The sequence below is a fragment of the Aphis gossypii genome, chromosome 3 (assembly GCF_020184175.1).
Source record: "Aphis gossypii isolate Hap1 chromosome 3, ASM2018417v2, whole genome shotgun sequence".
NCBI lineage: Eukaryota > Metazoa > Arthropoda > Insecta > Hemiptera > Aphididae > Aphis > Aphis gossypii.
The window spans coordinates 5,164,344-5,190,100 of record NC_065532.1 but is presented as its reverse complement, the minus strand read 5'-3'; the positions used below and the strand labels follow the sequence as shown (position 1 = coordinate 5,190,100).

Genomic DNA, 25,757 nt, shown 5'->3' with positions numbered 1-25,757 from the left:
GTTTAGTGATACATAACTTTCGCTACAATGATATTTTCGCTTAATATGATATATATTTTATGCGATTTTCTCAAAATTCGAAAATTGTCTAAAAGCCAGATGCATATTTTCAATCTAGTGAAAGTATTTTAGATGAAACATCTGGAACGTTTTTAGTGGTCCTAAAATTGTTGAGACCGAAAAAAATACATAAGAACACAAACACGCATACCGTTGTAAAATCTTTATAGCTTTTTAGAAACGTTTCTTCGACCCCATCGTTATACTATATACAGTGAAATAACAATGGCCGGAGAAAAAAAGGTCCACTGAAGCAAGGACGATCGATGTACATATATTATTCATTATCACGGTCCTCCTAAAATGTGCCAACACAGCGAAATCATGATCACGCGCCAACAACAGGATTTTCCGATTTCGCTTTTCCGGCGAGGGTAACCTATACGAGATCGATAAGACGGAGAGAAAGATGAAATCGCGGTCTCCAATGTAAGCATCACTAGTGCTGGTATCGTTAATCGTTACACGTATAAATTATCACAAAAGTATTAATAATATACGTAAATATAAGCATAAGTATTATATTATATATACCCTTAGCGGACTGTGTTTCGAGTGCACTTTTTCTCATCCACATCGACCTCACCTCCTATCCTCTGACTAGCATCTAAATCTCTTAATAATTATTATACCTCTTTCCCGCGCCCTCGCAAAAACTCTCAACGACATCATCAAACCCCGTCTAGCCCCGTCAACAAATCCTGCATACGAGTGGCCACTTACTTGGGTCTCGAGGGCATGGTGCACATTATAATATTTCTATTCGTCGCAGTCGAAACAACATTATATGATGTGCCAACAAACTCGTCGACTCCACGCTGGTAATAAACGATGCAGCGCTAATGAGCGCATATTATTATAATTATTATATTATGCTACTATACTCGATCATTAAAATAATTTCTAGTAATCTTCGGAAAGTTTGATTTCTATCTTGTTGCCACATCGATGTAATAATATAGTCACAGATCTACAGGATCAGACTAAAACACAAGATACTCTAAAAAAAAAAAGTGAAAATAAACGGGATCCCGTCAATTCATTGTAAGTAATATTTACCACAACTTTCAAAGTTTCAATCAGTATAGGTACTTATTTTAATATTAATACAACATTTATAACTAACGAATAAATAAATAAATAATAATTTTACAAATTAAGTTTAAATAATTACATTCAACTTAATAATAATAATAATAATAATAATAAAGTTTATCAATTTACAATAAACACATCTATATTTTAAAATTTAAGCTTGAAATATTGAAGATTATTTTCATGCGATTCCATAAATAATATCTTCTATATTTGTACTATTATAATTATAATTTGTAGCAATTACCGTCATAATGTTTATTTATCTTCATCATTACTAAAATAGAGTATAATATGTATCATGTTATGTACTACTTCATTAAATATGAATTAGTACACATTTATTAAATATTAATGATATTTGAACATTTTATGACTAAAATTATTCGATTACGATCAATTGTCATTCTGCAAAATGACGGTAAATTGAGATTTATTGTCATGTGTAGTAAATTATTCGATCAATCGAAGTACCTTTATCTACCTCAAATACTCTCAAATAATATAAAACACTCATGAATTTATAAAATAACACTAACAATTTTACGAATGCTTTGTGATTGTACAAATAAAAAATTGATAGAATTATTCAATTGTAGTATTATAATACAAAGCTACACACTCGTATTACAATTTCAAATAAAATTACAATAGGAATGTTTATGAGAGAAAAAACAGGTATGCTATAAATTGCAACGAGTTTTCCTCGTCCGTTGTACAAAAACGTGAGAAAATCAAAAAATGGGCTTTTTATAAAGTATGCTCATCGGTAATTCAAGCGTACCAAAGGGTCAGTTTTAAAAAGTTTTAAAAAGTCCCACGGAGGAAAATGTTTCAAAATGACCTTTTTTTTTATTGCTCTATTTTATGTAAAAACTCCTCTAACAATATAAATCTTAAAACGCATGACGCTTGAATTGACCCATCCCTAAATTATACAATTTACTTGTAACTCGCTTTATTGAGATCGTGGTCCTATATGGACGACATCGGATCACTCTACACGCTATATTTATAAATGTATACAGACATAAAAAAAAAAAAAAAAATACAACTCTGTAAAAATCGAATAAGTATCATTCTTCGCCCACAATTGAAATATATAAATCACTATAGAAACCATCCATTTCTTAGTGGCGTCACTTTTATTTTTTTTTTTTTTTTAAATCTCAGTATTTCAATCCGTCGAATATTTCTCACCTATACGTGGGAAATACTGAAATCCCTCACACACAGTTTGAGAATTCGATAACCGTTAGACGTATACAATAGAGCCAAATCATATAATATTGTTATTACACATATAATACGCTATACATTTACACATAACTGGCAGGGAGTATTATATAGTACGATTATCGATTCGATTTCATTCGGGGAAACAAAAACTACGTATAGCCTGGACCGTATAATTTAATAGCATAATAATATAATATATGATGTTTTGTCGCGCGCCGAACATTAAAATATATTGTATGCAGTATACATTATATTTATGCGACATTCGCCGTACACAAAACATATACACAGGACTATAATACGAGCATAATAATTCGGCGAATTCATATATTCGAGCCGGAGCAAAAACAAAAGTCGAATTTACATCTGCTATGAGTTATGAATTACGAGTATGTACCTATCTATAACAATATATGTATACGGGATGATCCATTTAAATGGCTACACTTATTTTCTCAGTAGTTTTGTATATTATTATAGTTTGAAATATTTATGAGTTTATAACTCTATATACGTTTTGCAAAAAAAAAAACCTAATTTTTACTTTTATGTAAAAAAAAAAATATTTTTTAACACTTAAAAACAACTATGTATATTAATACTTAAATGTATTAATGTATAGGACATCGAGCAAATAGTTTTTTTTTTCATAAAGAATTTCATAAAAAACTTCCAACACCAACTTTTTCGGTGTAAGTCTAACTATTTTCTTCTTCAACAACTTCACGGTCCATTTTAAGGATCTACGATGTCACCGGCAAGCTTTTCCATTTATTTTTTTTTACTCAATGCCTTTTCCCAATCTATTATTGCATTTCCGTCTACCAATCTCCTATATTATCTCTTTCCGTAATGTTCCATCTGGTTTACCGAGTGATCATCTCTTGTATTTATTTTTTCTGTCGAGCTATCTTTGACAAATACCTATTTGCTATAATAATATACCGGATAAAGCGCGTTTTACTAAAAATTTTCTTTCTAATACACTAAGTTTTCTATTATCTCTGTTTTTCGTGTACCAGCTGTTTTCACACGCATAGCTGCCAGCTGGTCACTATAGATATTGGTCGTTCTAATTTATAGCTTTTGTATATTATTTTTGTTGTTCTCGATGATAATAGTTAACCTAGTTATTATATATAGATCTCAATAACCTATTAATTCCGTAGTGTAATATGTTTCAATTGTTCGGTCCTGCAGCTATTTTACAAGCAGTTATTTATATATTAAATTTTTTTGAAAGATATTCCAAAATTAAAATTATAGATTGTCATAACAAGTGTAATAATAATTTAATACGGACATGTTATAATAGGTATAGCCCGCAATTAAACGGATCACTCTATATATGCTTATGTACATTGTATATACATTTAATTACGTACCGATTATTTATGAATAACGAATTACGCGTGCTACTAACATGGTGGTGGCACGTGGAATCTATTTTGGCGCGCCCACAACGCTTAATAAAAAATGACGCCATTAAAGTAAATGGAATAATTAATTTCGCTAGTGATTAATCACCGCCCCTGAAATGCCGCGCTGGAATATTGTCTTGCGGTGGCAATATAGTGGCGGTCGTGTCGTTTACCCGCACCCTTCCCACTTCACCTTTACCAAAATTATAGGATTTAGACGTTTTTGTTGCCTAAGTAAATACGTTTATCCATAGTCTGCCCCGGTTACGATGTTACAATCAAAATGTGTTTTTCCGAAAAAACAAATTATTTTTACCATAGTTTTTTTTTTTAATTTTATCAATTACAGCCCGTATTTTTTAATTTCATACTCGAAAGAATAATAACTTAAACTTAATTACAATATAACTATTTAACGAGCTTACATTTTAATAAAAAAAAAAAAATTGTTGATATAATATTATTACCTATACGATATTTTTTATGATTCGACGTTTTCAGAAAATTGTGTAGCTTCCACCTATGATAAAAAATAGTTTTGTTTTTCTATTACTGCCATAGGTAATTTATAAAAACACTTCAGAGTTCTGTAAATAACTTGACTTTTTAAACAAATGATATCGTCGCTTGATATTTTGTATACGCTTATACACGGTAATTTAATTATATTTTTATCCCAGCAAAATGTTGTTACTATAGTTTTCTTTATAATTTCCACAAAGTAATTAAATTCATATTTTATGATAGACATTTACAAACGTAAACCAAATTATAAAACCGTATACAATATCTCCTTATATTTGAAAAGACCATTAAGGGTTTTTAATGGTATGTTATGTATATACTGTATACAATAATAAATGTATAAATGTGAGCAATAATAAATGGTTAATATATATATAATGTTTACCTTCACCAACTTTACTTAAATTGGATTTGTGGTCTGAATTTATTAACGAAATGAAACCATCCGGGGAGGTATTAAACAAAAAAATAAATAAATAATAATAATCATTCCTAATGAAAATAAGTAATGTACGATAAATAGAAGTTAAATTATTTACAGCTTAAAAATGGTAAAACGTTTAAAACGGTTAAAGCTGACTTATAATAAATATAATGCTTAATATATAACAGGCATATCAAAACACGCGGCCCGTGGTTAATTTTTTTACGGACCTCAACTTCTATTATAAATGAATAAAATAAAAAATAAATAAAAAATATTTATTTCCTTTTACAAATATCATCTCAGAGAAAGATATAATATTTGGTAAACTGGTTCATTTTCTAATTAATTGTAATCAAATAAGTATTATTGACGGTTTTTATACATATAATATTAGATAAATAGATTATAAATTAATAACGTAAATAATAAAATTAAAAAATCTTATAAAATGTTTATATTTAGCCCTCAAGGTAAACTATTCAATATAGTTGGCCACTTGCTACTTTAAATTTGACTTTTGTGCAATAAATTTATTAATTTATTGAATAGTTTAAAACAATTTCAATCACATACATTTCGTTTCATTGAAAAAAAAATATTTTCAAACTAACAAAATACAGTTGCAATAATCGATTAGATTTAAATAAATAATCTTTGAAGTTACAAAACTTCCAAACTTATATTATATAGTTATTACTTATTTATAATATACATATCTATGTAATATAATATATACAACGAGTAGTAGCATTCAATGTGAAACATGAGTTCATTGTAAATGTTTTAATCGGTACGGTCGTCTATATATGCACTTATAATAATATAATATTAATTAGTAGGTATTAAATTAAGTTTATGATGTTTGTAACATTATATTTTGTTGTTGTATAATTAATATTTCACGTAACCACAACGATTTTCTGATAACGATTTATTGAGTAAACATTATTAACACAAATATAAATACTGTCAAAATTACTTAAAATATTTTAAAAACGATGTTAGATATAAACCTTTAACTCTGGATTAGATAATCCGGATATAATATAAGTGTAGGTCGTAGGATAATATAATTATTTTTCGGTTTTTAAAAGAAAAAAATTACAGCTTGGGATATTTACAAATTACAACATTATATTTAACAAAAATCTAATTAAATACTATTTATTTGAATTTGTTTATAAGTGGTTTATTAGTCTTTTAAAATGTTTGTGTTATTAAAAATCTTACTCTTAAAATTGTACCTGCATGAAAATGTGAACGGCAGTGAAAGTATTATTGATCTACACAAAACTTAATTCACACTTTGAGAATTGAATGCCTTTGGTCGAATAATATAAAAAGAAAAAGAATCTATAGACATTATATTGTAATATACATATTAAAATGAAGTACCATCCTGAAAAAACAATTTCAAGGGAAAAAGTGAAAATTCATTTATCCATTCTCGGACAACATTTTTGATGAATAATCCTTGACGTAATCCAAAACTGCCTTCCTGGAAACGAAACGAATAATAAATTATATATTTATTATTTAATATATGTATTAGCTGATCAACTCAAATTACCGAAAATTCGAGTAACGTACAAATTAGGTTATCGAATATGTTTATAACACCACTCGTATATATTTATATAGTTATTACATACTATTTAAATGCTAATTGTTTATTTAAATTGTTTTTTTTTCCTGTAAGAAGTTCTCGGTTAATTGTTACGAATTAAATGAAGTATATTAAAACTTCGCTGACCTTTATATTAAGCAAGTTTTCTTATTAATTTGTTCGAAGAAATCCACTCACAACTTACTATTATACAGACCAAACGTACAATTTTTAAATTATAAGTATTTTATGATGTACATTGAATATTTAGGTTCGAATTTTATTTTTGTTTCATCTTGCATTGTTTTTACAGCTGAATTATTCAGTTCCAGTTATTTATTTAACGGTATCGCTAGAGTTATTTTAATTTAAATTTGGTTTTATACACTTTATCTTGGAAAATTTCATTTGTTCAACAAAGATTGTTATTAGGTAAATTATTTTGTTTTTACATTAGTTGTTTCCGAAAGTTTAAGATCAGTTAAGAGCAATTTTGTGAACCCATGCATTTTTAAAATATATTTTACTCATTTAAGCTAATGGCGAATTTATTGGTGACGTTCCAAAAGCCTTAATTTAACTCATTTTCTTTTCTTTAAATATTTAAATTTAACGTTAACGATGATCATTATACCAACTAATCGTTGCTAAAAAGATAGTTAATTTGCAATAAAAATATATTTTATCGTTATTTATAATTTATAGTTTTTGTAATAAAAATATTATTCTTATTTGGGGTAAAATATTCAAATCCGTACATGTTTTTATAAACTAGATAATATAATGCAACGCCAGAAATATGTTATTGTGATTAATAATAATCCATAAAATTGAATTAAAAGTAAGATACACTTTTGTACATTATGAAATTATACTTAATATTATATAGTTTGTATCTATAGAAATTAAGCAAAATTTAACAAAGCTTCAATTTACGAATACAATTATTTTGAAATTAAAGACATTTTATATGTATAAATAAGGAATAATAATTAATATTCTAATATTTTGTGTTCATCATTAATTTCTTACTAGTATTGTTTGTATTTTGGAGATCTACTTGAAATTATAATACAATTATTTTTATATAAGTATATCAAATAAAATAATTTCTAAAAAGTTGAAAAAAACATTGATATTTTATTTTAAACATGAAATGGCACCATTTTTGTCACCATATGTGACAAACATATGGATTATGTGATACCGATAACTCTGTCGCAAAAAAGGAAACGTTTATAATTTAATTTTAGTATATCAATAATATACGACGGTGTACCCAATATCTCAAGACCTGAGATTTTAATACAACATTAGTCATAAATAAAAACTTTTTTAATTATAAATGTTCGATGCATAATATTATGTGAGATTAAATTGGGCATGACTTGCACGTTTCTATTTCTATGTGTATTAGTGTTATGTCATATACGTCCATTTCGATATACATGACATAAATACAAACAGGCAAAATTAAATTTCGTTCTCGGAAATTATACGTACTATCAAATAATATGACGTACATAAGTGACTAGTTCAATTGTGTACGGAATAGTTTCGACGACCGCATAATAAGTAACAAGACTGTTCGAGCACAAAATAGTTTTGAATGTGACGATTATAAAAGTGGAAAGTATACAGCGCAGTACGGAATAGCTTAAGACCAGTAATCGATAAGCGTTATACGATATTTTTTCAAGATTGGAAATTAAAAATTTGAAAAACCATAAAAAGTACCAAATCTCTGTAAATTGTTCGAAAAATGCACAATATTTTTTAAAATTATACACTTTATACTGATGGAAAACGATTAAGTATATAAATTTGGTAAATATATTTGAGTATCTATTACTAATTAAATTTTAAACAGTTCTTTTTTTTAAGTTTTTTTTTTTTTGAAATGTCAATTTAAACAATTTTGAATAACCAAAAAAACTTGACAATTTAATACAACGTTTCTTATAAGTTGTTCTTATTTTAGTTAAAAAAAAAAATCAAAAATCGTTAGTCACAATTTTTTGTTATAATTTCAAATTTTTATGGTAATTTGTCAAAATCGAGGAAATGTAGTACAAATAATTTTATAGTTGAAAATTCATAAAAATGTTTGTATTTAAATTTAAGGTTAAGAAACTCAACACTAAGTTTTCCATAGGTTTTCCTTCAAATAGCTATAGAGAAAACTCAAAGCCTCATTATAGGAAAAATATTATGAGCATTTGAGTTTTTAAATTCTTACGAAATCGCGTAACAATAAAGTTGTATTGGTTTTACAATGATTTTTGGAAGTTAACCTTGATTGATTTAAAATTTGAGGGAAAACCAGAATATATGTGATTAAACAAAAGATTAAACATTTTTTTTTTTTACTATTAATGTAGTTGTGCATACAATAAATATATCATATTTATACAACGTGTTAATAGAACCGCTGCTAAGCGTTAGGATTGGGATTAGTTTAATACGCATTCGATACACCCTAATTTTTGAACACCGTCACAATATGTAAATTATTGTCATATCTAACAACTAACTTACTTAATTATTATTTTTCTATATATCTACAACTAATCAGTTATATACATAAATTAATTAAATATACATAATGTTTACCATAGAGATATAATAACAACTACGTAATGAACTTATACTTGATAATTAATGATATTATACGATAATATATTGATTTTATCCCACGTAATAAGTGTAGATTACTAAAATGCAAATTTTATACCCCAAGCTGATCCTATATCATCTAAAACCTCGTCATAGTTTAACTCAAATGTTAAAACCATCAAAATAAGGTCAAACAAACTTATCAACAGAAGTTTCAACTTGAAATTCGTATACAAAAAAAAATCACCACTCACTGTTACCAGCTGTCATTATACCTATGTTATATTTTATTATTCTATACAATTAAAAATACATCATTATTATTTTACTTAATTTTATTTTATTGTATCGTTATATACATATCATATTATATTTTCGTTCTAGATTACTTTTATACATTATACTATTATTATTAATATTTCGTTACAACTGCTAGACGATTGTTATATTACACAATATAAATATAAATAAACAAACTGACTCATAAAAATTGTATCAAGCTATTATGAAAAAAAAGCTAAATAGATAAATAATTAAATTTCAGGTATCTTTAAAGTTTAAATTGTACAAAAAGAATAAATATATTTTGAAAATTATACATGCCTAGAAAATAAAATGCTTATTTAAATATTTGGTGAAAATGTTTAATCTCTCAATAATTATTTGTTTTTGAATTGCCACAAAATCCATTTAATTTAAAACTGGTTTTGGGTAAATATTACAGTTTTTCAGTAATGTATTTTTGATTTTAATTATTTACTTTTGGACTCAAAGTCCCACTAGATGTATTTTACTACCAGAAATCATCCTTAAAGCGAAAGTTTAAAAAATGTTTACTACTCTTAAAGGAGAGGAGATGTAGTTGACCCACAAAATACATAAATATGTGCAGCGCTTATTTTTTTTAAAGTATGCTGACCTATAGATTTATTTGTACAGTATATGAATGGTTTTATTTCTAATGCATTTCTGAGCTGACAATATTTGATATTATTAATCAAAAAGTTGTTAAAAAAAAATTGAAATACATAATTCGGTTATTTATATTAATAAAATATTATTTAGGTACTTTGAAGTTTTAAAATTACGTACGACGTACTTATAATGATGAAAGTGATACAAAATACTTGTTATTTCACGAGTCTGATATAAGTTGGTACATATCTTCACCAAAATAATTTTTTTTCTGTTTCATATATTCTTAAACTGTGATTTTTATAATTATTACTACGATTATTTAAATATATTATACTTTTTTTTGCATTTAAACTGAAAATGAAGTAACAAAAATTGTTGTTTGGTGTTTATTAATACTGGGAGGTTTATAAAGATATTTAAGTAAATATTTTTTTTAAATTAAATTGCTAATTTGTATTAAGACTATTGTTCCATATATTTATGTGCATTTTAAAGCTTATAAAGGAGAGGTGTTCTAGAATTAAGTCAATGACTGTTTGTAAGTTTTAATTAAAAACCATTGTGGTAAAAATCACGTGAAAGTTACAATTTAATTTAGCAGTTATCGATGATTAAACTATGAACTTTTGTCTCGTTTCTTGTTATAACTTAATATTGTATATTAATATTTAAAATTTACTAGTTTACATACTTGTAACACATAATAGTACATGTTCCATTCTTGCTTTCTCGCAATGTAATCAATTTACTATTTTATTATGTATCAATAGAATTTAAACTAGTAAAATAAAATTACAACTTATTTGGTTTTTCACTCTTAAAATGAATTAATATTTTGGTCAAAAATTTATCAAAATCATTGAATATCGAATCTAAATACACCACTCAGTAACATATAATAGTTAATAAATTAATAACAGGAATACTTTGATATTCACGGTGATTTTTAAGCATTACCGTGTATTCTCTAACCTAATATAATATTTGAGCGTATAAGATGTTCGAGATAAAAAGTACACAAGTGTAGTCTTCTGTGCGATATTTTAGTCTATAAATCATTTATAGTTTTGCTGAGACCTTGTCAAAACTGTTACATTACAATATATAATATGTTGTGCAGATTTGTATTGTTATCATTAATCGTCATGACGGTTAGGTCTTGAACGACGACGACAACGTCAGAGAATGTTAAATCTATAACGTACCTTACTGTATAGTTATAATAATAAACTATTGTAACTACGGGCGACCGTTTTACACACACCAACCGCACTTTTGCACAATGCACCTGTTTTAGTCTTAGAGAGGTATATTAATCGTCATAAAGTCATCACTTCTATTTTAAGAAATTGTTTTTGGATTTTTTTGTTTCATAACTTTAATTTTAATCATTTACAGTACTGTGATTTTAATGTTTTGAAATATTTGCATATTTTTCTCGAAGGAATTAAGTTTGTTGAAAGTTTGTTTTACGTTATTATTATTATTATTATTATTATAGTTCACGCGTGGTAGGTAAATATACATTTCTATTTTGCATATTTTTGCATAATTTGGGGTTTGAGCGTATATTATATACCTAACACTACATATAATCTTTATATATTCTAATTCAAACTTCCGTTCCATAATATATTTTGACAAGTAATGTGTTAACAATGATTGATAATAATTGACAAAATCTTACATTGTTTTTAAAAGTAAGTTGTTTTCTTATAAAATTTGTGCAATTTTTATGATGTGTATAAGAGTTTATTTAATACATTTTTTTCATCATAATTATTCATTAGAATTATTAAATTGAATTAAAAAAAAAAAAAAAATTAATTTAATCTTAAGATTTTTGTGTTATATTTTGTCATTGTTTATTATAGAATTACATATTTAATTAAACATTTTTTATTAATTCGGTCTAATTATATTTTACACCTATAAAATTAGATACGAATCTTCTCTTATAATACAACTGTCAGAAAATGAACACAAGCTACACGTACAGTAAGCTGAGGCGCGAATACGGCCGGCAGTGTTCGTTCGTTAAGTCTGGCCCAACAGTGTTAGTCAACGTGATGCCAGAACCAGGCCTAGAAGAACAAATGTGGTCACCAGAGAATCCGGTGGACAAGAGCACCAATAAAGGCACCGATTGGTCAGAACACGAAGTAACTTTAATAATGCTTTTATACGTTTTTTTTTATATTATATTGTTGCAGTATCATCAAAACTTGAGATATATTAAAATACTTAAAATTAATTTAGACCAATCGATCAATCTAAAACCCAAAAATAAAATTCGTCATTGCCTGGCCTATTCAAATACATATTTAAGAGCATATAATTATACAGTCTACCTACAATATTGTTGTTTACCAACATTTTTCATAACTGTATATATAGGCTCTATAACTATAACGCTTTCTAAATATTATAAACATAATTTTAAAAAACTGTCGTTGGTAATTATTAAATTAAAATCCTAACCTAATGGTTTTGGAAAAATAATTTTAAAATATCAAAGGTCAAGGAAGCTAAAACCAGAGTCTAAATCTATATGGTATATATTATAATGACAGGCATAATTCTTAATTATAATATTATAGTGGACGTGAATAAAACAAACACTTAAAATCAAAAAAAAAAAAAGTTTAGATGATTAGTAATATATACCACTTGTTTGCAATAAAATAAAATGTATATATTATCAAAGTCAAATCATAATATATAATTTATCATTACCTATCATCACATGATTTGGAGATTTTAACAAATCATATAATTTGTTATTTTTTATAGAATATAAAAAAATGTAAGTAGAATTCATTGAATTAATACACATTTTAAATTTGATTTTGTATACCTAAATTTATATCGAGTCCAAAATTATATATTGTGCAAAATATAGGTAAAACGGGTTTTTTTTTTTAAAATGACGCCAAAGTTCAAAATCATCTTGTTTAAGTATTCTGTAGTTATAAATCATTTTATAAGAATTTAAGTCTGCAGACGATGTATATTATACTTTCCAATGAATATAAACCACTGCTGCGTAATTTATACGACCTGTTTAGAACGTAAGACTAATAACTTTAATATATATAACGTGGTAAATAGTAGAATATATATATATATATATATATATATATATTACTATAACTATGTTATAAGACATTTTAATGACTATGTTTATAGGAAACGGTTCAAAACCATAATGCGAAGAAGAATACGGATTTACTCATAAATAACGTTATAATTTATCATTATAAACAACACGCAGTCATAAATACAGTCGATATTTCTTTTTCTTTAGATAGTATTGGCAAAATGATTCTTAATAAAATTCACAAAAATAAAACCATACGGGCCACAGGGTTAAGTCAAGTTTACCTATATGTTATTAATAAAACAAAATATAAAAGAGCGTCCAATAGACGCCAGAGAGACAATTATAATGTACCTACTATCTACACATAATAGAGGAGAATGGTGTAGATCCTTTATTCGCCCGCGGACAATGGGCTTGGTGCATTTGACAATGACACAAAGGAGACAAAGATTTAAACACAAGGGGTGCAATGTGCACATTGCAGTATGAAGTTGAATTGGGTATAGTGTATCAAATTACGTCGGTAGACCGGATATAAAGCGCTGTGTACTGTGCAATGAGTATTTATATAACAATAGACCACAGTCTATAACACGACTGTAATACTATTTTAATATAATTTGTGACACAGTGAAACCAGTATAATTAAAACGACGGATAGACCATCAAAAATGACCGTTTCAGACAGGATTTAAAATGTTTTTAGACGATCACACACACGCTCGTATAATATATTTAATGAAAATATCGTAACTTTGTAACTTAATGAAAAAAAAAGCCGATAGTAAATAGCTGTATAATATATATTGAATATAAGTACACGCACACATACATAATTTATTTAATTAAACATTCGTTACACATAATATGCAATAATAATTTACTAAAATAATATAATATAACCAAAGACAATATTTTATACACAATTAAAGTTATCATTATCGGCTGTAAGCAATAGGCGTATGTAATCGGTCGTAATCCGTATTATACCCCGACAATCGGCAACACTGTTGCGTAGTACGATTTAGGTTAAATTAGTTGAGTTTGGACCAAGATTGTTGTTCGTTATGGGAAGAGACATGTAATTAAACGAGCCCATCATAGACTTAATAGACAGACATCAGAATTCATTGGGATATCTATCGTTTTGCTGCGACTTAATCACAATATAATCCGTTAAGTCGGGTTTCATTGTTTAACTAACATCTGTACCTATAAAACACTATAATATACAATGATATGGTAATCGCCAGCTCCAAAATTAATTTCGTGAGGTGCAATGTTATTTATAGGCGAACACTGTGCGCGTGGAGTATGCTGAACGCGGAATTTTCCACACGGAAGGTGGTTGGCCCAAAGACATAAATCTAGACGATCCGGAACAAGTGGTAAGGTTCCGGAAGAAGGCGGAAAAGGACGAAACATATTTACAAGCGGTCATGCAAATGTCCAGTGTGAGTATAAATTTCTAAAAAAAAATTACACATTATAGATAACAATAATAAAAATGATTTACCGACAATAGTAAGTAGTGCCTACTTAATAATAATTACATACCTATTTTCAAATCCGTTTCATGAATAATAGGTATAAATAAATCACACTAATTATATATGTAATACATTTCCCAAGTAGCTCTCAAATACCACATAACATTTATTCGACACTTAATATTAATTTATATTATACTAATATAATATTGTAAATATTATTTTCAAAAACAAAATTATGATTACACGGAGTTATGAATAGGCAATTTAGCTACATCTCTGTCGTGTCGTACTCATTCGTGCTACACGTCTCCAAAGACGAAATATCTACTATTGTATTCTTTACTTCGCCTACGTTTTCGAACGTAAAATATTACGGATTTGAGTTCTACAAAACTGACTTTGTGTTATTAGCTTTAATATTATAGTGAATTGTCTCCTGTAATCGAATTTAAATTTTTAAGAAAATCATCTGTGTTTATACTTTAATTTTCTACAAAATTTTAATTTTCAAACTCGTTTTACCGCTACTATATGATTCGGCCCGGACATTTAATACGATTTATTATCGTACACTATATTGTCGTGTTTTTCAGCTCGCCGAACACTATATAAACCAAAACAATTCGATAGACATTTACCAACCATACTTTACCGACCCGAGCTGTCAGAAGATGCAAACGTTGGCACCGTCTTTTCGAACGGTAGCGGTGATGTCGGACCCCCGCGAACCGACCCGACCGGTACAAAACATATCTTGGTCACCCGACCAGGGTACGTTGGTTGCGGTAAGCTACGCTGACATGAGATTCCAGATGACCGACCCAGACGCCAGTTCCGACTCGTTCATATTCGACTTGGGTGTGTGCGTAGATAGCGGCGACTCTTTGAAAACGACTATAGTGATTTTAATGATAATGTGGTTTGTACGTTTCTTTCTTCTCTGTTTCAGAGGACTCCACTACTCCTTATTTCACGATCGAGTCGCCGCATCCGATCGTCACGCTTGAGTTCAACCATAGAGACTCACAGTGCTTGGCTGGCGGTCTGATGAGCGGCCAAGTCGCTTTCTGGGACATCCGCAAGAGTTCGAATTACGTGGCAATCAGTAACATAAGGGACGGTCACCGGGATCCAGTCCGGAGTCTCCACTGGATCCATTCCAAGACCAGCACGGAGTTCTACACCGGTTCCAGTGACGGTCAGGTGCGCATATAAACAAACATACTTTTTAATGATACTGTATAACGATGTGTGCCAGTTTTTAAATACAATATAACAGTAGCGTATTTACGGGGGGAGACGAGGAAGATATATTATCTCCCTACTTGACCTTTTTTTTAGCTTATATCACTGAATTAACTTGTATAAAAAGATTAAAAAACACATTTGAGAAATTCTACGAAGGAGGTAAACATTTTCTATTCACTAATGAAATTTGTTGTATTTATCAATTGTTGTTCATTACAACATAAGATTGGATATTGATGAAATAGCTAAAAAAAAAAACCTAGAAGGCTACAGTTTATTTTATAAATGGTAAATAAATCAATTATTCATTATTTAATATTATGTTATATATTATAATTGTAAGGTTTATACACATACAATTAAAATATATAATTAGAGCTCGGATTTTAAAGAATCTGCTTCTTTTTTTATATTTGAGATTGAGATCTAATTTTTAAAAATAAATTCGTTTCACGTCATTCTGATTCCAAATAAACTATTTATTTTTTTATTTAAATGCTTTTTTTTTACTTATTTTAAATTATTATCCAGCTGTGGGTTTTTTTATATGTTTATTATATTATTGTAAAACAAATGAATTAATCAGAAATGGAAAAACCCAGAATGCGGACTAAATTGGATAATAAATTATAACGTTTTCGTTATCGGCTTGTTTATTAAATATACTAAAAATATAAATTATCGATTTACATATAGACTGCAGTGTTTATACGGTGAGTATGCCTATAACATCGATATCGATCGTTTTAAAATTTAAGATTTAGTGTTTCGTTCTTAAATTTAGTAATTTGAAACATCTGGTTACTTCAACTGATGTAGATAGTTTGTTTTCTATGTATAAAAATATTCTGTAGGACAATAGAGTCAGTTTCACTCTTACTAAAAATCTAGAGAAATACAAGGTAAATAATTCTTTTTTAAATTTAAATTAATTTTTCAAATAAATTTTTTTATTCATTTTCATAACTTTTTTAAACAGTCGTGTGCTTTTTTTATTGCTATTATTATACTTTAAAATCCGAGCCCTACATATAATATATATTAAGTATAAAATTATAAATTAATAGTATCTTCATATATTTCGAGTGGAGGGAGAAAAACTATGTTAGTCATATCTCTCCCCTAAAATAAATTCTAAATACGCCACTGCGATATAATAATAAAGAAAAATTATCGAAATCTAAAACGTATATATTTTGTATAAAAATCGGCGTTCCTAAATTGTATGCAATATTTATTATTTAAGTTGAGTTGCGTGCACGTGGATTTATTATTTTTTTTATCTATTTTAACATAACTGATTTTCATAAAATACGATGACATATTTCTAATTCAATAATAGTGTAGAACTGATCTGATTTATATACTGCATACAGCAAAACATTTTAAATTAAAATAAATAAAAGTAGATGTACATTGTACAAACATATGTATGCGATAATACATTTTATAAATAATTTCAGTCAGATTCTTAAAATTTATACATTTTATAAATTAAATTGACAAGTTTTGAATGCAAATTTTTTTCCAACTTTCTAAACAAATTATTACCTAAAAACAAATTTTATAGGCTACACTCTTATAACTTTTTAGATTTTTAAACTTCACATTACTCAGCTTTTTTTTATCAATATTTGTTATCAATGCTAACTAATTGTTGAAAATTTCAAACAATTAAATGTTACATAGATAATTGTGTCATATATTATACTTATCAAATTTCAATCATATCTAACCACCAGTCTAATTCTATTTTATATTTCTAATCTTGTATCATACTCAGAGAAAACCCATAATACAGTATATCCAATTTACTAGGTTTATATAGTATACGATATTCGTGCGGGCCACTAAAAACCGATGGTCTGTTCAAAATTTACTCACGCAATTCGGGCTCTGTCGCAAAAAACCATGTTCGTAATTCGGTTGTCTACAGACATCATTCTTTTTTTTTTTTTGACATGCAATTCGGATGCAGCCATATAAATATATTATAATATATTATAACATTAATGATTTTAATAAGTAAATCCAATAGTAAAAATACCTGTAGAAATATACGTGAATATAAAATACATATATCTTATTTTACGTATATTAACCCAACCATCTGGATTAATTAGTCGTACTACATAGGTACTTCTGTGGTTGACCGACGGCAGATTTGGATTAAGGCTATTAGACCTATTAAGAACCTGTCGTCCTTTTTTTTTTTTAAATATAATTTAATTTAAGTATTTAAATTTTAATAAAGTGTATAACACAAACAATTCTACGAAATAAAATTAATAACATGAATAAACAAAATATTTATTAAATCTGAATATTTGTGGTACCCTTTTTTATAATATTATGAATCGTTTTATTTGTATTCGTACGTGTAATATATTATAATCAGCATTTTCATTACTTTTTGTTACGAAACAGTTAATATAATTGATACAACGACAATTTATTATAATGACAATACAATTAAAATAAATGCATAATAGGTAAAATAAATATTATTTTTTTCATTCAAAGAGTGTTTTACAAAAAAATTAACTAAAATTATCGATCCGTATGCAATCGTTTGTTTTAATTCCCCTTTAATCCGATACATACTGACAAATAATTATCATTCTAACGAACGATTTAAGTTAATAATGTGTTTTTCCCTCAGGTTATGTGGTGGGACGCCCGAAAACTCACAGAACCCACTGAAGTTTTGATTTTAGATCTATCAAAAGGAGAAAACGTCGACGAACCGGAATGGGTCAAATGGGCTCGATCTCACGGAGTTTTTTGCATGGACTACGATCCCTCGATCCCCATACGATTTATGGTACATATATTATAGTCATATATTATGATAAGTTTCCACACCTAATCATCGAAAATGTTACATACGTTATAATGACATAATTTGATCTATGATAAATTTACCAACAGTATTTATAACACCCTTGTCTTTCTTTATACGGAATCACGTAAAAATCTAACTCCCTCGAATTCACCAAAAATCAAAAGAAACAATAAATATTAATGCATAATTATTTTTTTATTTTATTTGATAATAACAATTCGGTTAACTACTATATAATACATGGTTATTATTTTATTACTCGTGGGTAATCTGTTCACAGCCTATTGAAATTGCATTTTTATTTTTCAGGCCGGGATTATATAACTACTAAATAAAGACATTTAACTGAGATTTATTGGTTAAACATAACTATAAGATAAAGTATTGGTTAAGTTATCATTTATTTTTTATATCAATTAAATTTTTAACAAAACGATTAAAATTGACCTGTTCATTACATGGTTATATTGTACTAGGACTGTGATTAATATTATATAATATAGATAACAAAATTCTACATAGTTTTTGAATTTGTAATTTTCTTTAAATAAATATTCAAGAATATAAACTTAGAATAATGAATATCCAACCACATCTGTTATATACTGATAAAATATTATAATTAAATATTGACGAAGACCTTACATAGTACGAGAAATAATTAATCATCTGATGAAAGGGGATCATCATGATTTTAAGATAAGGTTTAGACTTTCAAATTTGTTTTTGAACAAGTTTTTAAACTAAAAAATTAATTAGTCAACAATATATTATCTTTAGAAAAAAAAATGGTAAATTTCATTTGACAGACAAAAATTATTGTACATTCTGTTATTTACAAAGTTACTATTTGTTTTTTTTTTTTTTAAATAAGACAATAAGTTATACTGTATATGATTACCTGTAATAATTAAAAACATAAAATTAGTTATTGGGGTCACGGGAATATCGAGTTTTAAATCAACGTTTGCTAAAACATTGTTTTTATTTGTTTTTGATTCTTCTATACCTTTATCAAATTTTTTAAAATGCAACAATAAACGTAAAAACAATTAATACTAAAATAACTGATTCCATTAAATAGTCTTTGGTTTTTTAATAAAATTTCTACTACCGATCATAGAAGAACTGTTTAATAGCATAATTTTTAAACAAATTATTTCTTATACTATAATTATATACAACAAGAAGTTTTCATATTATTTATGTTAACTTTCTTGGTGTTAGTAAATCATCTATTTGTATAATTGCTTAGACTTTTAGCATAATCGTTGCACAACTTTATCATTTTTTTGTATGCTGACTAGTGACTACAGATAAACAAGTTCATACATTACAAAGATTTTTAACTTAATTGCTAGGTTTCCCATACCAAAAAGGTCAATGAATAGTATATATATATTCAAATTCTAAGTCCAAGTTATTAATTATTAATTCAAACTTCTGTTTAATAAGTAATCAGAAAGTCAGAAGCCGCAAACCTTCATATCCTTAGAATTTAAATTATAATGTTGCTACTACATTCCTGTATAGGTGGAACTGCAGAAGTCAGTGGCCTTGACCATATAAAAAATATCTCTCTTAAGCAATAATACCTCCCAAATATTTAAATAATTTATAAATTAATCGGTGTCAATGCTTAAAATGTATAAAATAAATTAAAAATTACGACAAATATTTACTTGTCCACTATGATGTTACATAAACAAATGTATTCATTATTTTATAGATGTAGCTACATATTTTTATTTTGCATATGATACAATCAATTATAATAATATTATAAATTTATAATGGTTTATTTTAAGAAGTCAAAATGCACTAACATGCTAAATTTTTTGTAATCAAAAATAATCACCTGAATCAACGATAATAAATATTGTATCATATTAATGATTTGAGAGAAAATATTTAAGAAATATACAAAAATCAATAATCATTAGTCTACTATGATTCCTTAATAATTCATTACTTAAATATACTATTTTTACTCATGGAAATTTCATGGTTGGAATTTAATATTTTATCTTTATATTTTGTTATTATTCTTAATTTAAGCAATTTTCCTATAAAATATGCTGATTTACTGTGTATTCACAAACATAGATAGGAACTGAGACTGGATTGGTGTTCAACGGAAACCGTAAAGGCAAAACAGTTTTTGAGAAAATATCGTCCACATACAATTGTCATTATGGCCCAGTATATTCAGTACAGCGGAATCCAGCATTTTTAAAAAACTTCATGACCGTTGGCGATTGGCAAGTGAGAATATGGTCGGAAGACGTAAAAGAATCGCCTATAATGTGGACCAAGTACGTGTTATATTACCAATTCCGAATATTCTATATAAAACGGGGTTACATGTGTCAACATTACGTAACCCAGTTACACTTTTTGTTACTTTAAACTATTGTAATCAGTTACATACATTACAAGAAAATTTTAAAATGGATTTAAGAACAATTTATATTATGACTTTTAAAAATTTTAAATTTAACTTAAACTTTGAAAAATTCATAATATTATTATTACATAATATTAATTATCATGTCAAGAAAATACTTATTATTTATAAATTATTTATTTTTGAGTTATAACAATATTAAAAATTTTATTTTATTTTTATCATTAAGTGGTATCACATAAATAATCCAATTTTTCCGTAATTTATTTAGTCTTTCAATATTATCAAAGAATATTAAGGTTTTTACCTTTGACCATTCAAAGTACTAATATAGAAGATCCAATTTGCTTTTACCATAAAGTTGAGTACTTAAACATTTTTACTTCTCCAAAAATGTATAACAAAATTAATAATTAAAAAAAAAAACACTAATATATTAAGTTGAAAAAAGTGAACATTAATCATTTCGTTTGGAAACTTAAGTTAAGAGGTCCGCCAGGTAAACAACAATATATTTATAAAGAAAATAAAATAAAAATATTAGACTAAATATTTCGAGTAAGAATAATTAATTATTATTATTTTGCAGACATCATGACGTAAAACTAACTGGCGGTGCATGGAGCGAATCGAAGCCATCGGTTTTCTATACGACTAGAGCTGATGGTTGCATGGACGGTTGGGACATCTTACAGAAGCAAAAGGAACCAATACTCACCGTTAAGGTATTTTCGATCAGTACTCCCTAATTGGTTTCTGAACTTTTAATTTTTATCTGGATTATTTCCTAAGATATGTCCTAGAATTGGTTCTTGCAGGTTAGAATTATTATTATTTGAAATAGTTATTGTTTTTGAAATCAATTGGTGAAAACTTTTAAACATTTTAACTTAACCCAATTCGAATAAACTTTACTATAAAATATTCAACATCATATCTGAATGAATAATATATTTTTCCACTTAATTCTAAAATCTTTATATTATTATTATTGTATGTATCACATTGTTATTTATAACTTATTGGACTTGTGCGTTAAAATTTCATTATTGATGTATTCTACATAAAAGATACATCATAGGACCTGAAATTTATATTATGTTTGTATCCTGTAAAAATTGTATTTTATTATTTTTAGACATAAGAACCAAATTGAATGTAACCTTTTCAACTACCGATAGAAATAATGTCACTACGATAAAATACAATTCTATGTGATCTCGCTTTTCTTTTTCGTACCCGTATATTCTGTTGATAGGTGGCTGACGAAGGATTGAATTGTATTCGATGTCACGAAGGTGGTGCTATGTTAGCCGTAGGCGACGACTGTGGAAAGACATACGTGATCAAAATGAACGATTGGTTCGTCACCGCCGGAAAAAATGACAAAGCTTTACTGACGGCGGTGAGCATTGTTATTAACGACCGAGATGCTTGTACTCAACTAAAAATATTTGTAAAAAAAAAAAACATTTTATTTGCAAATTTTTCTGTAAGCTTGGCTAAATGTATTAATACTATTATACTAGTCACAGGTTAATAATAAAAAATTAGAATATATCCTTATTAAATCAAAACTAATGATATGTATTGTATGATCGAGACACGTCTGAGAATACATTCTGGAATTACTAATTAGTGATAATTTATTTTTGTATTCTAAATATTCTACAATTTATTGACAGATGTTCGATCGGGAAACGAGACGAGAAAAAATCATAGAGGCAAAACAACGTGAACTAAAATTAAAGACAAAAACATCGGCAAAAGTTGACGCCACTACAACAAAGGATAAACACGTTCAGTTGGCCGAAGCTGAAATCCGAATGGTTCAAGAAGCTGAAAAGGAATTCATGGAACTCATTGATATGCTCGTGAGTATATTCGCATGTAGATCAAATAATATTTAAATTTCGTATGACAGAGGAAAAGTAAATTACACGAATACTTCTGTACCTACAACATTTCACCAAACGTTGTTTGGTTCTTTCCAAAATCACTCTTTTGAAAATTGAATTATATTATATAAAAAAAGTAATAATAATAATGCGTATACGAGTATGTACCTATGTAAAATAGTCAAATCTCTATTGCATTCGTGTATTACTGCTATAGGTAGTTACTCTCCTCAAGTTTTCATGCTCTGTATATTCTTTTTTCTTTGCTCAAATATTATATTTATTGAAACTGTTATTACTTATTAAAAATTGTATATTTTGTTTAATGAATATTAAAAAAAAATAATAATAATAATGAGAAAAAATTATATAAATGTTATAGCTGTTTTATTACATTATATTAATACGTAACTATAGTTTATGAAATAAAGTAGTTGTTATTTGTTTGTTTTAAATCAAATTTCGTTCATCAAACATTTGAGTTCCATCATTTTTAGTTACCATAAAAGTTTATTTTATATATGTTTATTTAAAAAAATTAAATTGATAATTTCTATGCTTAAAATATTATATACCACCAGTACTCAAACAACATTTTAATACATTGTATTTTTTGGTTCGTATTAAAGAAAACTAACCATTGACAGAAATTATTACTATGCACAATTATGGTTATAAACCTTATCGATTTTTATCTTTAACTAAAGTATAGATACATAATAGAATAGTTAAGTATGCTAAATACAATTTTTTTTAAATACATTTCATGCAAAATTCTATGAGTCTGCAATTCCACATAACTGTAGGTATTAAAGCGTAATAATGTCGTACGATTTAAATTTTTTCAGAAGAAACAACCATCAAATGAAAACAACGATAACACAGAAGAATTAGAGAATCCAAACAAAGATGAAGATAGCAGTGATAATGTATTGAACGATGAGAACATTATTGATCAATAATGACAAATGATTACCCATAATAATAAATGTTCAGGTGAAAACAATAGCCGACGTTCTTCATCAATCATAATGTACAACGTTCTATGAACTCAGAAATGATTTATTAAAACATCAAAATAATATTATACTATAATATACATATCACCACTATTATTATCTTGTAAAAATAATCAACAAAGTTTTTTATTTGAATTTTTAATAATACACAATACTAAACAAATACAAACGTACAATATAAATCCGAAAAAAAAATATTCAACCATTCGCCTTTAACAAAATGCAAATATTGATGATATTAAATATTAATGTATTGAATACAGTGTTCGACACATTATTATATTAGCCATTAGGGTCTTATTTTCCACTATTGATGGTAAAACTTTGTATATTAACGTAATATTGTTATATCATTTAAACATTTTATTATGTTTTTTTATCGGTACGAAAAATGTTAACTACTTTTATAATATTAAAAAAAAAAACAGATTTCGCTAAAATATTGAAATATTTCATGAATAGTAAGTATTCAAAATTACATTAATTTTCAAACACTCTGTGGAGGTATAATATTATAAATAAATGTGTACTGTACGTTTGTGTGTATGAAATATATAATTAACGTGAATAGTATAAAGATCACTTTCATGTCTGAACGATATGGTTTCGCCTCAGTGATGAATAAGTAAATTATTCCGTCTTATGGATTATATTATTCATATAATATGACATTTTTTAATTAAATATTAAAAATCAATGGAGACGGGCGTGTCTATACGTAAACAGTCTTGAAAGGACAGACGGCTAACGCGTAATGGAAAAATTCTCGACACACGGAAATATTGACACAACAGCTCACGCCTTTATTTAGGACCTTTAATATTGTGTCGACGTTACTGCGAGGAGAACGGATGATAGGTCATCCGATAAATCTGTACTGACTATAGCGTTTCAACAATGTGATGACCTAAAAAAAACCGATCAAAATTTTATTAATTTTAATATAAAAAAGACACACCGATACACACCCTTATCTACCTATACCTATTTATACCTATTATTATTACATTATATCATTTCTTTATCGTAAGATGCTAAGACTGTAACTGTACAACCTATGATTTGACACACATAGTTATTATTTATATGTGTTAAAATATTATTATCATATTATAATAGTAATCACTTTTTCAGATGATACTGCAGTATGATATAAATGATATTATCCATAGTTCTTTTGATTTCAGCATATTACAAGTAAATTTAATGTTTGCAGTTAGCAGTCGACCTATCTGGAAAATCTGTAAATGTTCGTATCACCTTTCATATTTAAAACATTCGACCATATATTATATTATTATCTCCGATTCCATAAAATATCATTAATAACGTTTTCAAATTTGAATATCTCGATTTTGGGTCTTCAATCCTCATCTTATATTATATAACAATTTCTCAACAACTGTTTGATATAAGAAAATCAAAGCACTCAATCGACAAAAAACCCATTGCCAAACTCTTTTAAAGCCGATATAGACGTATGCAATTCAAATTTTATAATATAATCATGTCATAAAATATTTACACTTTACTTGAAATGTATAACGTATAGTTACGAATGGGCTCATCTCATTTTCGATACACTTTAAAAGAAATTCAATTAAAATTAACTAGATTTAAAACCATAACAGTTTGTTTAACAAATGTTTATATTAGCGTTATCTATAAACGGTTAAATGTTCAGAATATTTTAACTTTTTTTGAGCTATTTATAGACAACTGAAATTTTTCATCTTTCTAAGTATTTTATTTTTTTTGAAATACCGATGAAAAAAATGTAAAAAAACTTGAAAATTACGTTTCTTATAAATTATTCTTTACAGTTAAAAAAAAAAAA

The 25,757-nt window shown here is 26.9% G+C and overlaps 1 protein-coding gene across 5 annotated transcripts; it reads left to right on the top strand.

Annotated features, from left to right (window-relative positions):
* Positions 1-23,907, top strand: LOC114120029 (dynein intermediate chain 3, ciliary-like). 5 transcript variants are annotated; one of them, XM_050204241.1, is made up of 13 exons: positions 1-489; positions 601-881; positions 968-1,104; positions 11,849-12,069; positions 14,303-14,464; positions 15,097-15,361; positions 15,453-15,706; positions 18,414-18,575; positions 20,703-20,911; positions 21,593-21,728; positions 22,262-22,408; positions 22,689-22,877; positions 23,750-23,907. In XM_050204241.1, the coding sequence occupies exons 4-13, from the start codon at positions 11,884-11,886 to the stop codon at positions 23,861-23,863; spliced, it is 1,824 nt and encodes a 607-aa protein (XP_050060198.1). In that variant the 5' UTR covers positions 1-489; positions 601-881; positions 968-1,104; positions 11,849-11,883; the 3' UTR covers positions 23,864-23,907. The 5 variants fall into 5 exon arrangements, with proteins under 5 accessions (XP_050060198.1, XP_050060197.1, XP_050060200.1 ...); XM_050204240.1 differs by having other exon boundaries at positions 1-881; XM_050204243.1 differs by lacking the exons at positions 1-489; positions 601-881; positions 968-1,104 and adding an exon at positions 7,822-8,200.
* Positions 23,908-25,757: the final 1,850 nt, after the last annotated feature.